This window comes from Lygodium microphyllum, chromosome 23, assembly GCF_053477565.2.
Source record: "Lygodium microphyllum isolate KBCC chromosome 23, Lygodium_microphyllum_v1.1.10, whole genome shotgun sequence".
NCBI classification, from domain to species: Eukaryota; Viridiplantae; Streptophyta; class Polypodiopsida; order Schizaeales; family Lygodiaceae; genus Lygodium; species Lygodium microphyllum.
The window spans coordinates 67,818,568-67,835,127 of NC_141157.1; the positions used below are offsets into that span (position 1 = coordinate 67,818,568).

Consider the following 16,560-nt stretch of genomic DNA (forward strand, 5'->3'; position numbering starts at 1 on the left):
GCCCAGCAAGAGCTGCCAATCTACTGTCATATGCCTTCTTGAAATTGAGAAGCAACACAATGAGCACTCTCTTCCCGAAGCATGCTAGTTCAGGAACTCTCAATCTAGTCTGTCGTATGACATCTCCAAATGGAAAGGCAAAACATTAAGGCCCTGCTTTTCTGGAGAGTGCTACTGCTGTGGATTCTCAGAAAGGTGTGCTCTCAAACAAACCCATTGTGAGTAGGGTATATGATATTTGGCATCAAAGGAGCTACACTAAGGCCAACCATCTTTGCTAGGGTCTTGTAAGGAACTCCTAGCAATGTGATTGGCCTCCATTGAGTGATCTCTAATCTTTCCCCACTGCCTTTCAGGATGAGGTGAATCAATTCCTCAAACCATCTCTCTAGCATATTTCCTGAAGAGATTGAAGAGAACTTGAGCTGAGAAGGTCCCAATGACTCATAGAAAATGTTCTGGCCAAGCCATCCTCTCTGGTCTATCTCGAGAAAGTTCCGCTCTATCTTGAGAAAGCTCTTGGTCCTATTGCCTTGTTTCTCTTGGAGAACTACAAAGAACATGTATCTCTGCCAAAACCACGGGACTGTCCTTTGATGTGAAAAATGAACTTGCATGCAGCAGGGTTTCCTCCTTTGATACTATCATTGCATCTACCCTCCTGTCCTCATTAGCCTCCACCATATTAAAGTTCCCTCCCAATATCCAAAGGTCAACATGAGGTAAAGACTGATTGAGGGTGGACTAGAGACACTGACAATGTGTTAGTGACAGAATCTGTGCAAACAGATTCATAATTCTAAGTTATTTGTTTTTGTAGATATTGGATTTCTTTACAGCTGGCTGTAGGTTCTAATGTTGGAAAGCTATTCCATGGGTTTAAAGGTTCGGAAATGCTTTAATGGAGTTCCTAGGAGCATCACAATGTACTTCAAAAATTTTTGGGAGATTAGGCAAAATGAAAAATGTTTCTGGTGGCAGTATGTTCCATTCCGTGAGAAGTATTGATGCAATAAATGTGCGATTACAAACATCTAAGATCTGCTTGGCAGGAATAGACAGGGCCCAAGAACCTGGACATGAGTCTGTTAAATTTGCACCTCTTTTGGTGCCTCGCAGCTTTTTGTTTCAGTATTCATTAATATGTCAGATTGCCAGGTCAACATGGATGAGGAGATGGGGAAATAAGGGACAGGAATGGTAGGGACGGGGCATGATGAAGGGTGGGATGGCATGTACGAATGCAATTTACATTAATGAAGATGTGTGGAAGGGGCTGCAATGGGCTGAATAAGTATAAGAATAACCTGAGATTAAGAGCTGAATATAGGCTGAAATGGTTTGAAAATTGGCTGGAATGGTTTGAGATGCAAGAAGATGCACAAAAAAAACACACGGCAAGGACCGCAAATGAGCCAAAGAACTCCAAAATGGGCCAACGTCAGTCAAAACAGGCCAAAACGGCCGTCCATAAGCTGTTGTGGATGGTTTAGAGATGTTGCAGTCAGTTTGGGATGTGTCTCCTGACCTAGAACAGTCTAGGACAACGTTCCCATGCGCTGAGGCCCCATTTGGCCATCCTTTGTAAAATGCTGTTCTCGTAAAAGGGATGAGTTGCACTTTGTTGATGTTTGACAAATAGTCAATTCATGAGTTTTGGCACATGCATTATTGGTGTTTGGCTAGGGCTCTCAATTTTCAGAAGTGTATATTCTCATGCTAATTGTTTCAATTGCAATACTTGCTTTTGCCTACAGGACTCACCTACACTAAACATTTTGATCGAAATCATGTTTGTTGCCAGGAAATAATTTAATTTAAATGATGTTCTGATGCTTATAGCAATGTTTTTGCTATACATTGGTCTAATCACATACATTTTTGCTATAGATAAGAACTTTTTTTAACACTGGGTGACTAAAGTGCATGCTTACGTCCAAAAGAATGTCTTTGTGAATTTCATTGTGCTTTTGAAAAGTTTATCACAGGATAATAATGAGATTATATGCTCATTATTTGATGGGGATTTTAGTGTTTCTTGTCTATTTCTATTCTCAGTGACGTAGAATTACATGATTGCGGTATACATTCCCAATAGATTTACCTAGATATGATGTTGCAAATAATAGAATCATTTTTAAACATTTGTTGAGCTCTGTTACAATATTCTTGCTCTTTTCACAATAAACAAATCTAAGCAAGGCTCTAAGTGACATCTGGGTTCATATTATGTCCATTTTTGCTCTTTGTGAACTCTCGAAAGTTCAGTGAGTTCTACTATGATTAAAACTATGTCTCTTCTTCACCTAGCTTAGTTGGATGTGGACAGCCTCATCTGTGCTGATATAAGCGATGGTTTGGAAAGGATCCCCGTTCCAGCTTCAAATGTGGTAGACAATCCTCCATTCCCTCCAACTGGTAAGTTATTACTTTTTGTTTAGACTACTTTATATGTTCTCGTCATTGATACAACCAAAAGGCTATGTTGTAAATTTTGGTTGCACTTGATAATTATGATCTTGTAGGCTACAAGTATGTGGCTACAAATGAGGTGCAAAAGGGGCTGGGAAGACCACTTCCTGCAAAAGGATGTAGTTGCAAAGGCGAATGTGTCGATGTCTCGAAGTGTTCATGTGCTGCTTTAAATGGAAAACAATTTCCATATGTCTCAAAGAATGGGGGCAGGTAAGATTATGGAGGGCTCATAGTAAAAAAATAACAAATACTTTTTTTTTCCCTTTTCAACAAAACACATCACATCTTATTTGATATTTGGGGCTGTTTTTTGTAACAAAGGCAGAGGAAACTCTTACTAAGCTGTTATGTAAAGGGCTACTATTCATGAAGCAACATTTCGCATGTTGGATTGTGTAAGATTTTGTCATTTTCTAGCTTAGTACTGATTCATTTACAAGCCTTGTAGATTGGTTGAACCAGTTGATGTGGTGTATGAGTGTGGACCCAATTGTGGATGTGGAGCAGAGTGTTCCAATCGAGTCACTCAATATGGTATTCGGTATCGTCTTGAGGTAACGTGCGTAGTGATAGTAGTTTTAAGGAAGTTTGATTCAATGAGGACTCTTTTGTGATCTTTGTCTTGCACAAACTTTTAGGTGTTTAAGACTGCAAACAAAGGTTGGGGTGTAAGGTCATGGGACACTATTCCTCCAGGAGCTCCTGTTTGTGAATATACTGGACTATTAATGAAGACAGCTGATGCGGATGAGATTGATAACAATAATGCTTATATTTTTGAGTTGGATTGTTTGCAAACGATGAAGAGTATTGGTGCTCGCCAGGTTTGACATTTGGCTCATTAGAGAGTTTTGTTAGAAGGGGTTGTGTGGCTTCATAGATGTAAGTAAAATTAGCTTTTTGTGGTTCTTGGTTTTCAATGGTAGCTTTAATTTATTGTGTTGATACAAACTGGGAAGGATTGCTGTTTCTCAACAAACTACCTTCAGAGACCACACGTTACCTTCAAAGACCACATGTTTTCTTTTAGGCTGTCCTTTGATGAACATGTTGGCACTTTTTCTCCTTGGTTTTCCTCTTTTGCAAATCCTTCATGCTTTCGTCTCTGTTTATGTCAACTTTGCTAGTCACCACTTCTTTGCTTGGTATAACCTCACATTTTGTCATAATTGTGTGTAAAAATAATGTTGTGTTGGGGTGTATAGTAAAGTTCACTGCTCCTCATTTTAGGCACGCTGAAGCGGCGCAACCATTTTAGATAGAAATAGTATGGACAAAACACTCTTTCAAGAAACTTCTTGTTTTTTCTCCGCTTTTCTGGTGCATGACCAGATTGCCTCACTTTTGTTTTGTCCTGTGTTTTGTTGGGCGAGCTGGCTGCTCTTCTGTGGAGTCTCATACCATGTGTGTATGCATGTGTGCGCCCACAGGATCTCTTTGTCTCTCTCTAGTGTCACATGGCCCATGGTGTATTGCAGCCTTAACTTGCTCAGTATGTCTTTTCTATGTAGATTGCAGCCTTAACTTGCTCAGCACTTATCGTTTGTTCAATGTTCTTCAATGTTCTTCATTACTACAATTCAAAGACTCTGTTTTTTGCAGTTTTCCTTTCCTTTGTTTTCAAAACTGTGGTATAACCATGAGGTGAATGCATCTGTAAAGAATTTCAAAAACAATTGCTGGCAATTTGTGTTTTTCAAATAGTAGGAATTATCAGGAGATTGTTGTAGAGAACACACGTGAAAAGGAAAGTCTTGACTTTCTAGACACTTTAGTCCATTGCATTGTCCTTTTTGTGCCTTTGATATGAATATCATTGTACAAGGACTATGTAATAGACCGTTCTACTCCTTTTTAATTACAATTTTTAAATTTTGTTTCCCTCCACTTAGTCTCTTGTTTTGAGCAATCCAATAAATATACTTGCTTGCCCAATTGCTTTGTATTTGTAGTCGATTTTGGTTGCATAATGCTCAAAATCATTTTGTCTTTCAAGATGATAATGACAGTCATATAGGAACATACAACAATGACACTGAAATAGAACTCTCGGTACACAAGTAGTGGTTGATCAAGCTACCATGGTTTATCTTGAAAAGACATCAATGTCGATGTTGATTGTACCCATCATTGCCAACAATGTTAAAGTAGCTGAATTTCAATGCTTTTTATGAACTAGTCTTGCTAAAATATTATGCCAACTATAGATTCCTTGCCTTAAGCTTGACCGGCAAGGTGTCTCCTGATGTGGGAACAAGCTAGGAGCAAAGAGAGCTCTCGGTCTCAGCTTCCATCATGAACTTGAATGTCAAAAACTAACTTCAAGATTTGAATCTGTCAGACATAATCGTGTCGTAGTGCTGTGATACGGACATGTATAGCCGGACTAACCGAAAACAATAAACATAAAGAGAAGAGAGAAAGAAACAATAGAGTTCGCATCAAAGTGTCATACTTCTCCCATTCTATTTGAACCCAACACAACATAAGTCCATAATACTAATCAATCGTAGTAATAGATTCGACCAGAAAGACTCAAGTTGATCCTCATGGGAACGGTTGAAACTTTCCTTGAGGGGTAGACTCGAGTGAGCCTAGTTAGCAAACTTTGAGGGTTTTCATCAAAATCTAGGACGGCACTTCCTAGGATATATATTGATGGGCTACTAAGAATGTACTGCCAAGGCAAGCTCGGGCAGGCAATTTGAATATTGAATGTGGAAGGTAGAATGTAGAAGGGCTGTGAGTGTATGAATAGTTGGAGATATTTCAATCTGCACGAAGATGGAGTATAATGCACCCAGTATATGCAGTCGGCCTGCATGTAATGTACCAGACTGCTGTACAAGTTGGGCCGTTAGCTCCAAAAAGTTAGCAACTGTTGGAACTGGCTAACCCGCCATGCCGCAGGGTCCCGACCGCTTGATGGAATTGCCCATGTTGCTTGCAGTGCCCTAGCGATTGCAGATCTGCCTGTCTGACCTGCCTTGAATGCATAGTGTGTTGCCTACATTGCCCTACTTGAGCCAGTGCTCCTCCTATAGGCTACCAAAACTCTAAACAGATGGTGCCCATAGAAATTCATACTTAGGGTCCATAGCACTTGCATATGGGTGAGGCTAGCATGCCCCACCACCATTACTTGCTCATAGTCTCTCTAGCACGAGAGGGTCATGAGGGATGATGACACTAGTAGGGCTAGAAGAAGGATTGTGGTGCCATGGCAACCTTCACTCCCTCTCCTTCTCTTTCACTTCCACTTGTCCTTTCTTCTCGTTCTTTTTCACAATGCCTTGGACTCTTCATGAAGCTTTTCGCCTCTACACCACAAATCTTGAGAAGACCTGAGGTTGGTCAAATTGTTACCATTGGACTTTGACAAGGTGTGTAACAAGATTCATCATCCATTTGACCAAGGTGGGTGGTCAATGCAACCCATGTTCTCAAATCCTTCAATTGGTGGTTGATGAAATCATGAAGAAATACTCTTCTCTTTCCAATCAAAGTAGTCATGTGTCATCGAGCATGGAAGAGACTCAAGAGGAGGTCGTCAACCCTTAATACAGAAGTGGTTACTTTTGAAATCCCTAATCCTAGTCTATGCACCTTAATGGTCTTGGGCTTCATTGCCATCGTTGGAAGCAAAAGGCCATGTAGAGGAGCTTCGCTACAAGAAGCTACGGGTGCTATTTCTGATCCTTTATCTTTTTTAGCTTCCTTCTTGAAGAGGGTAGTAATTTCTTGATTCAACACTTAATTATAGCAATTACCAAAGAAATATAAATTGAAATACACAAGTTACCTTAATAGTTGTGGATATTAGACACCTTGTTGGCCCCAAAACTGGCACCCCTTTCGGTATTTCTTTACCTTAAATTGCTAATGAATTGAGTATAAGCTAAGACTTCAAATTGCTCATGGATGGAGTACAAGCTAAGATTTCACAATCAAAAGGCCCTTGTTGTATAAACAATTAGCAAGCAATTTGGAGTGATTGCCCCTTGATTTTCATTGAGGACTTGCACAAATGGAACCACCAATTAACCAAATGCTATCCTAATTCACAATGGATGGCTTGACATTTGAAATTCTTGTCAATTCCACGAATTTTGGGTGTTGATCTCAGTGTATGATACTATTGTGATGGCACCGGTCTCAAGGTGATTGCTAAATCCTAATTTCAGCAGAAATCTAGAGTTTACAGTAGAAATTCTAATGTTGTCCAACAAATTTGATTGAGGTATGTCGAGAATGATAGATCTTTTTAGAATTGATGGGAGAAGTTGAGAGAAAGCCAAGATGAGAAATATTTAATATTCTTCGCGAGAAAACCCTAAAATTTGCATGTTGCCTACTCCACTCTGCATTTAATGCAGTTACCTATACTATTGCCAGGCAGCTCCAAAATATTGCCACTTGATTAGCAATGCTATTACCAATCTCTAGACGGTATCTCCTTGTTGTCCATTGGCTAGTGAGACCCCTAGATAGCTCTCTTTTGCAACAAATTATTATTTGATCACAAAATGGATGAGTAGCTTCCTCTCTTTCTCTCTCCCAGGCTGTATACTAATTGAATGATTGAGATGTAGCCCCCAAAAACGTTATCTCGGTTAGCATGGGTATTTTTGCCAAGTGGCAATTTTTTAAAGCCATGTCTCAACATTATCTAGTCATTGAATTAAATTTCAAGATTAAATAATCCTAAGAATTAATTGGTTGGGCCATTTGCAGCTTGGAGTGGTTTTCAATTTTTGTTGACCCTTAGATTGTTGGTATTAATTAATTAATTGATGCGAATTCCTAGTGTTGACATTTATTGGTTAAACAATTATCCTAGGTTCAATTTTGAGATTAACTGACGACCAATATCTAATCGACATAGCTTATCACAACTTTTACCTTTGACACTCACTACGTCCTTGGGGTCCATGGCCTTTACCATGAAATAATTGCCATGTGTATTACATTTGTGAAACAACCTTGCATATTTGATTATTAAGTAAATCAAAAGTTAGCGGCATGTCAAAATCTCACATTCTTGTAAACTTTTCTCAAAGAGAGACAAGGAAATGCGGAGACAGAGATTACACACACTCTCATTGATGCAATCTCCCATTTCATTCACTTCAAATGGATAGGTGGAGAGTAATAGGTAAAGCTTTATTGCTATAGTTGGTCCATGCAAGAGATTATATGATGTCATCTACAATGACATGCGGATCGGGAAGCTTGACAAGGAGAGCGAGAGAATTAATAAATCTCTAGAGTCCATGCCTACCGTATTGGCAAAGTATGGTTGCACCATATTTCTCGACTGATTGAGTGATAGGAAGAAACATGATATCTTGAATATACTTGTTTTTTCAGCTCTGGGTATTTGTTTCTTGTGGGCCTTGGATTTGAGGCAAAGAGGGTAAAGAAAAACGAGAGCTTTTATAGATACATATATGCCATAAGCTATTATTGATGTAATCTTAAAAATCAAAATTTTAATTTTAATTTATAGTTGATTATTAATTTTTCGTTTCAATCTATAGTTTTAGGAATCTTTCAATTTATCTCACTTATAAGTTGTCACGACTCATGACTCATGAATCATGAGTCATGACTCGTTTTTCTATCTCCCCTAACTCTAATTTCCATTTCTTATCTCATCATTCATGATTCATGAATCAAGATTTATTTATCCTAATATCTCTTCCACTATATCTACACTCTTGATCTTGATTCTCATCTATCTTCTCTTCTCTTGTACCATGTAGGGTGGTGTGGCCAACGTGGTGCAAGTGGTCATTGACAATGTCTTTAATTGTCAGAGGATGAAAGACTTGCTTGAAGCGGAGTTTCCGTATATATTTTGAATCTCGTGTGCCACTCATTTTATTGACTTTTCATAGAAAACATTGGATCACCTAATTGGGTGAAAAAGATTATTGCGGATGCTTGCCATATTTGTAGATAGCTATTGTTCGCACTTGCAATGATGTGCAGTTGGAAAATCCCTCTTAGATCTGTTTTGTTGTCATATGGTTGCTTTAAGAGTGACTCTATGATGTCAAAAATAAAATTCAGTAAGATATGGTCTTAGAGAAATTCAAGCTATCGTTGTAGGAGAAGCCACTCTTGATTGTAGCATAGGGCAAAGCCATTCAGAGGCTTTCCTTTAGAGAGACATTTTGGGATGATATATGTGTATAGATCCTAGCTATCACACTCTTGTATAGGGTATGTCGGATGAGTGACATGGAGGGTGCCACCTTAGGGATTCTTATATACTTTATAAGACATGCTTAAGAGAGACATTCTAGCATGATATATGTGCATAGCTCCTAGTGATCACTTGCTTGTATAGGTATGGTGCATGAGTGGTATGGTTTTTGGTCGAGAAAAGATATAAATGGATGAGACGACCCATCCATGGTCTTGTTGCTCTCTTATATCTTGCATATTGATCTCCATCTCTTTTCATGAATCAAGAGTTGGCATTGGATGAGGACTAGCATGCATCATTTCTATAAGAAATCATCAACTTCTGCGACTGAATAGAAATTGCTTTAGCCTGTGCTTTGTGTTGAAAGAGGCTCTCTTTGGTCGTGCCTCTATTTTGGTGGGAATCTTTTGGATATGAAGTATGCAATATTCGAAACATTGCCTTTAGATTGCTTGTACATGCGAGTCGAACTTTTGAAGTTGAAAGTTTGTAATTTTTACTTGTAAGTTCTCTCCTAGACTCTCCTAGAGATTGCATCTTGAAGAGTTCATAATCTTTGATTGTTATGTGAAGTTTAAACATTGAATATTATTTTAATTTTTTGCACAATGTAGTTTGTAATTTTTACTTGTAAGTTCTCTCCTAGACTCTCCTAGAGATTGCATCTTGAAGAGTTCATAATCTTTGATTGTTATGTGAAGTTTAAACATTGAATATTATTTTAATTTTTTGCACAATGTAGGATTGCGTGACTAGTGCATCTAAGTGAAGTTGGTCAGCATACTCTCTCATACATACAAGATCCAAAATAAGTTGAGCACACGATAGTTAGAGCGGCAATAAAAGGTAAAGAGTGACTAATTTATTGTTGCTCGAACTTATGTCTACATGAGATAATTGGTCAGAAAGCTAAACCCTAAGTTAAAACTATAATACTTCAATGTCTTTCATAGTTAAATTTGAATCTTCATATACAAGTTACAAAAGTCAAGTTATCGTTTTGCTATAGTTAGATGAATGTTGATGAGTTAAAGTTGAGCCGGTTCACCTTAAAGAGTGTCAACAAAGAGCAAAATGAGGAGTAGGAGGCCATCCATAGGAATCTCTACATGGAGCTTCAGTAGATTATGATATAGTCGGATGCATCAATTGGGGGTGTTGTGTTGTTGCTCAAGTTGTTAGCACTAGGACGATCCTTACAGTAGCCATGAGGACTTACGTAAGGCGAGGTTGGGGTAGTTCTTCAATTGGGCATGCAGTTATTGTAAAGGATGCTCTAGTTAGAGAGTTTGAGTATGATAATGACAAGAATGCCAGGAGTGATGAAGACTTTGGGCTGTTGTTTGAGGCCTCTTTTAGTAAGGGTAGCTCTCCACGTTTCGATATATGTGGGCTTGGTGACAAGTCGTCATGAGTGATGAGCCATTTTGTATTTTGTCATTTAGAGTCTTTTTAGGAGCATTGAGTGATAGCATGCGCCATGGCTAATGCTGTTTTCTATCTTTTTCTCTCACTCGATTGAACATATTGGAGTTTAGTTGGCTTTACTTTCAATTCTCATATGGCCTTGCAATTGTTGTCTAAACTCAAATTCATGGAAAGTTTATGCTTTTCATGATCTATTTTTAAGTTACATTTTTTATTTTTTAAGTTACATTTTTTATGTGTGTAGACTAATTGATATATAATCTTTAAACAAACGTATCAAATGACATCTTTTGTTCTTAAAAATTTGTGTACATTCTATGACGTAAATATTCGTGTACTAAACATATCGTACTATATCTACAAAACCACCTTTGATGACATTGGTTTGTGACACTTATCAATTGTCAAAAAAGACTCTTGGGTTAAGAGGTTGTTGAGTGATTTGTGACCTGTAAGTATGTTGGGTAGGGCTTGTATAATCATCATTGGGTGGTGTCTTCTACAAGCAAAGTTCACATATGATGGGCATTGGTGGCTCAACAGAAAGTTGTCATCGGTATTAGTTGTCTAAACATTGAGCTTGTGTAAAGATGTGTAGGTTTGGCCAATTGCACAAGAGTCCTCATCAGATAGTCCCACATCTATGTATCTTATTTATATCAAGCAATGGTTGCATGTTAGGGAGAGTACATGGTCTTGGTAGAGTGCCATCTTTGTGCCTCAGCATCTTGTTGGTTTGTCTCTCTTGACCATGTCCAACTTGACCGTGCATTACTTGATCATTTGGTTTTACTCATGGAAACTGAGCTGCTGTCCCATAATAGATATCAACCTTTAGATACTAGCACCAATTGTTGCGAGGACTTCAAGGCTAGTCTCTAGAGGCCCAAGCATATATGATCAAGGCAAGGCAAGATAAGACTCAGATCTGAGCTTTTTCTTATTGCAAAGGAAGATTACCTAATGGAGCATTTGTGGTGTTTGCTCTCGTAGCAAAGAACATGATATGTGTATGCCTTGTATAATAATGATTGGGACATGCTTTGTGTTCAGGATAAGAAATAGAAATAAGTTGTAGGATTGTTTAATGCCATAGGTTCAATTTGTTTATTGCCGGATTTCTTGTGAAGCAAGAGTTTGGTGTGTTGATGATTGTTTACAAGAAGTTTCAGCTTGTCCTAGTAAGAAATGATATATTTTTCAAATATCTTGTGGTTGAAATCATGCACGAGGGTAATCTTACGGTTGGTTGGTGTTTATGTGCCAAGGGATGTCTTGCATTGATGTGATTTATGGGGGTAATTGCAATTGTGCGTTTGTGTTTGTGGACCATATTTATTAATGAGGAATTTCAAGATGTGTCTGATCCATCCCATTGTACCTCTAGACATTGTGTAATGAATGCACTGGAAGGTGATGATTGAAATGAGTTCGCATTAAGGTTTTGAAGCTAGACCAATGCGCTTGGCTATGTTCATGTCCCCATGGTTATACTTTCCATTCTCTACAACATTTGGTAGCTTTGAGGTAGTTGTATCATATGTATATTATGTATGATGATGGGCTCTTTCTAGAGATCTTAGAAATGAATGCTTAGAATAGTATGTTTAGATCACTTTTCATTGGAGTTTATAATGCTTAGACAATGACTCTTATTTTTGTGAATTTCGTGAGTAGGTTGCCTGTGGGCTTAGTGCCTCCTTTCTAGGGCATGAAGTATTTAATGGTTACATGATATGATTGCCAGATCAAATTTTCCTTGAGTTCCATTGTAAAGGGATATCATGCTTCGATTTGTAGATTGGTAATGTGCAGAGAGTCTCCAAAGATTCTGAAATTTATATTGCTTCCCTTTGTAGCAGGTAGAGATTGCATGTAGCAAAGGAATTGTTGGCATTGGTTTCTGTCGTTTCTCCTTGTACATCATTGGATCTTTATGCATGAACTGTTCTAGCCTGTGTTTCATGTGTGTGATCTGTTCTTCATGTCTTTTCATTTCTTTCTGTAGCCAAGATTCTCTAGCAATTGCTTTGTCATGACCAGTTGTCTCTGTGATTGAGTAGATTGTTCTACCAATCCGAGAGAGTAGAGTTCTGCTGTCCGATGTTTGTAGGTGATGCCAAATTTGGTTGACCAAAAGGTGTATGGGACAAGATGCTGTAGGATATCCGTGCCAATAAGAAGATCATATTTCATTTGTCTCATAAGCTGAATTTCTATTGGTACTTTGATTTTATCAAAGTGGAGATAAGCCTGGGTTATATGGATGAGTGTAATCTTCTTATTATTGGAGAGTTCTACTATAATAGGTGTGGAAACCTTTATACATTTTTTGGGAAAGAGCTCAAATGGAGCAATAGTAAGATTAGATCCTGTGTCTAGTAGAGCATCAACATGTAAAGAAAACTGTGGCATATTTTTAAGTTGAACACATACCATGGGAATGGGTCCACCAGTGTCTAAGGCATTGACTTTGAAAGTACGTGCCTTATGTAGTCTGATCTCGTTTACCGGGGTTGTAGAAGTAGGCCCTCTTTGGGAAGTAGAAGGCATTTCTTGTATTTCCCTTAGGATATCAGTTGTATTTTCTGCTAGATCTTTCTAGTTAGAGAGAATTCTTCTGTACACTTTGCATAAGGACTTAATTTCTTGTTGCATTTGGAAAAATGCGTTGACCATTTCTTCTCCTGTATTTCGAGTAGCATTTGTTGTAGATTGTAGCAGCTGAGATGCAGTCCTTGGCTAATGTAGACTTTCTAATTTATGTGGTATGAACATATTTGCCTGAGTTTCTGTTTCTGGAGCTAAAGTTTCTGGTTTAGGCAAATCATAGGGATTAGAGAAAAATACTTTTTTTATTTTTTCCTTTGTCTTTTTGGTTTTCGAGGACGTTGTCTCAATATCATAGGTGTCAGATGATTCAGAGAAATCATCTTTCTTTTGTTTGCCTTTGAGATCTTTTGGATAGGCAGTAAAAGCTGAAGCCATTAATTTTGGTTTTCTTCCTTCTGAGAAATAAGACTTATACGCATTGACTAGATGAAAATTGTGTGCAATAATAGTGTCTTGATCCGTGACTTTTGTTGCGTCAGAAACAGAAACAGTGTCGCCTTCTTTTTCTTCTTGGTCTGTACCTGCTTCCTCAGTAGTGTTTTCTTCTTCCTCAGCAATGTGCCATGAGGTGGAAAAGTCTGTTGTATCAGAAACTTTTGAGCTAGAAGATTCTGTCTCATACGAGTCTATCTCTGAGTCTATCTCTTCTTCATTGTCATATTCTTTATCAGAACCAGTATCATACTCACTATCATATGAGTATTCTGTTTCAGAATAGTTGTCATATGAGTAACAGCTGTCATAGTCAATGTGATGTTGCATCATATTGACTTTGCCTGCATTTGCTTTTGCCCGTTCTTTCTTTTTTGGACATTTGTTCGCCAGATGAGACGAACTTTCGCAAATGAAACATTTCAATTTCTTTTTCTTTGTTTCATCTATATGTTCTTGTGTATACTGTGATTTTCCTTTTGAAGATTTGTAGGATTTTCTTGAGTTTCTTGAGTTTCTTGAGTATCTTGAATACTTTGGATTTCTACCATCTTGTTTGTTGAAAAAAGACTTACTATGAGAATAGTTTCTATGATACCTGGGGAGATGGTGATGTCTATGGTGACGATGTCTGAACTTTGGTGTGTTGTCACATGAGCATTTGTCACATCCGAATTCCATGTCGAATTTGTGTGCTTGCTTGCATATAGATTGAGAAAACCTTTGAATGAGTTGTATCATCTTCTGATGCTGACAAACTTCTTTGACTGTTTGTTCTATAGTTTGTATAATCTGGCGAACACTATCTGTGAAATCCCTATTTTCATTTTTTATTTTCTGTTTACAGTAGAATGGAATAGGTTTTGGAAAAGAACACACAAGATGTTCTTTCATGGTGTTATCATGGGCTCCTAAGCTTTCATACAATAAATCCCTTATATATATCAAGTATTCTTTATACAAGCGAGGGTCGCAAAGCTTAGATTTGAAGAATGCTTCACGAGCTTCTAGAACATCATCAAGTTTGTTTCCTACTAGTTCTTCTAGTAGTAACTCAAAGAATATCTGCACAGGATCTGGACTTTGTGCTATTGCAGCTTTTATCTGTGGATGTGTTGATGTCCACCAATGCTTGATTCCACCGACAAATTCATGTGTAATGGCATTTAGAATGTGAATCCTGCTAGTCTGGGGTTCGTCCACTATTTTTTGTCCTGCATATGTATAGATCGTGTAGATTAGAAGTTTTATTTCTTCAGGTGTTTTTTCATCTATGGACCAGGTAGAGAAGTTTCCAACTTTCTCTGGAACTTCAATTTTAGTGTAAAATTTGGTATGAGATGATTTAGAGGTAGATCAAGATTTAGTTGCATTCAAAGAAGCAGTTTGCATAGTAGAATGATGTGCATTCATCTGTGCTCTGAGAATACCAGTGGGAGATTTAGACCTGTTCTTTCTTTTTTGGACATTTGTTCGCCAGATGAGACGAACTTCCGTAAATGAAACATTTCAATTTCTTTGTCTTTGTTTCATCTATATGTTCTTGTGTATACTGTGATTTTTCTTTTGAAGATTTATAGGAATTTTTTGAGTTTCTTGAGTATCTTGAATACTTTGGATTTCTACCATCTTGTTTGTTGAAAAAACACTTACTATGAAAATAGTTTCTATGATACTTGGGGAGATAGTGATGTCAATTGTGACGATGTCTGAACTTTGGTATGTTGTCACATGAGCATTTGTCACATCCGAATTCCATGTGGAATTTGTCTGCTTGCTTGTATATAGATTGAGGAAACCTTTGGTTGAGTTGTGTCATCTTCTGATGCTGACAAACTTCTTTGACTGTTTGTTCTATAGTTTGTATAATCTGGCGAACACTATCTGTGAAATCCCTATTTTCATTTTTTATTTTCTTTTTACAGTAGAATGGAATAGGTTTTGGAAAAGAACACACAAGATGTTCTTTCATGGTGTTATCATGGGCTCCTAAGCCTTCATACAATAAATCCCTCATACATATCAAGTATTCTTTATACAAGCAAGGGTCGCAAAGCTTAGATTTGAAGAATGCTTCACGAGCTTCTAGAACATCATCAAGTTTGTTTCCTACTAGTTCTCCTAGTAGTAACTCAACGAATATCTGTTCGGGATCTGGACTTTGTGCTATTGTTGCTTTTACCTCTGGATGTATTGATGTCCATCAATACTTGATTCCACCGACAAATCCATTTGTAATGGCATTTAGAATGTCAATCCTGCTAGTTTAGGCTTTCTCCATTATTTTCTGTCCTGCATATGCATACATCATGTAGATTCAAAAGTTTTATTTCTTCAGGTGTTTTTCCATCTATGGACCAGATAGAGAAGTTTCCAACTTTCTCTGGAACTCCAATTTTAGTGTAAAATTTAGTATGAGATGATTTGGAGGTAGATCCAGATGTAGTTGCATTCAAAGAAGCAGTTTGCATAGTAGAATGATGTGCATTTATTTGTGCTCTGAGAATACCAGTGGGAGATTTAGACCTGTGAGGATTGATGGGTGTGAATTCTTCTTCAATCGCACTGTCACTATCTTCGTCTGAAGATGTGAAGGTGTAGGCTATTCTTTCTTCAAAGTAAGCCTGATCCCTAGGATACCACGCTGGTGTTTCAACAGTGGGTAGATCCGGTGGTGTCTGTAGAATACTTTCACCCATATATCTAGAGTTCAATCGGTTATGAACATTCCTTGTAAGGTCTTCATCATCTTGTTGTTCAGGGTCGATGCACAGTGGCATATTTTCAAGAACAAGATTTTCTTCCCGAACTCTTCTGATCTTTTCTAGGTCAAGATCGATATCATCAAAGGCTAATTTGTAATGTGAATCTGACCAGTCAGGAAACATCAATTCCAAGTATTAGGATAGTTCTAATGCTGTAGAGCCTGGATATACTGTCTTTTGAAACAGTGAAGGTTTTGTGGGGGTCTGAGACTATGTATCAGTGGGTTGACAATATATGTCTTGGATTTGTTGTAAGAGATCTTCAGAATCATCTTCATCTTGTAGATTTTCATAGCAGAACAAATCGTTTTCATCTAATGTAGTGGCTTTAGGACTTTCAGTAGAAGAAGTATGAGTAGAAGTACCTTCACCCGTAGATATAATCTCTTTTTTTTTTCCCTTTGCTAGAAATGTGCATGTTCAATGCGTCAGTTGCTGATGAACAAAAGTATGAAGTCCATCCTTTATGAAGCCTTTTGTTGGAGAAGGTAGACCAATCTGTAGCCATCCTTGGCGTATGTACTACTGCTGAAGATACATTAGTAGCTTGCTTCACAATAATATTTTTCTGTGTCTGTTGACATAAAACAAGTAATTGGTCTGCGGTTTGCTGAAGAGAATCCATTTTTTCCA

The 16,560-nt window shown here is 37.8% G+C and overlaps 1 protein-coding gene across 1 annotated transcript in view; it reads left to right on the forward strand.

Moving 5' to 3' along the window:
* Positions 1-16,560, forward strand: part of SUVH4 (histone-lysine N-methyltransferase, H3 lysine-9 specific SUVH4-like protein) — a 122,022-nt gene that overhangs the window by 91,528 nt on the left and 13,934 nt on the right. The window contains exons 9-12 of the mRNA XM_087663711.1: positions 2,330-2,418; positions 2,526-2,685; positions 2,924-3,029; positions 3,114-3,299. Of these exons, the coding sequence (XP_087519837.1) occupies positions 2,330-2,418; positions 2,526-2,685; positions 2,924-3,029; positions 3,114-3,299 (541 nt within the window). The remainder of the gene's footprint in view (positions 1-2,329; positions 2,419-2,525; positions 2,686-2,923; positions 3,030-3,113; positions 3,300-16,560) is intronic.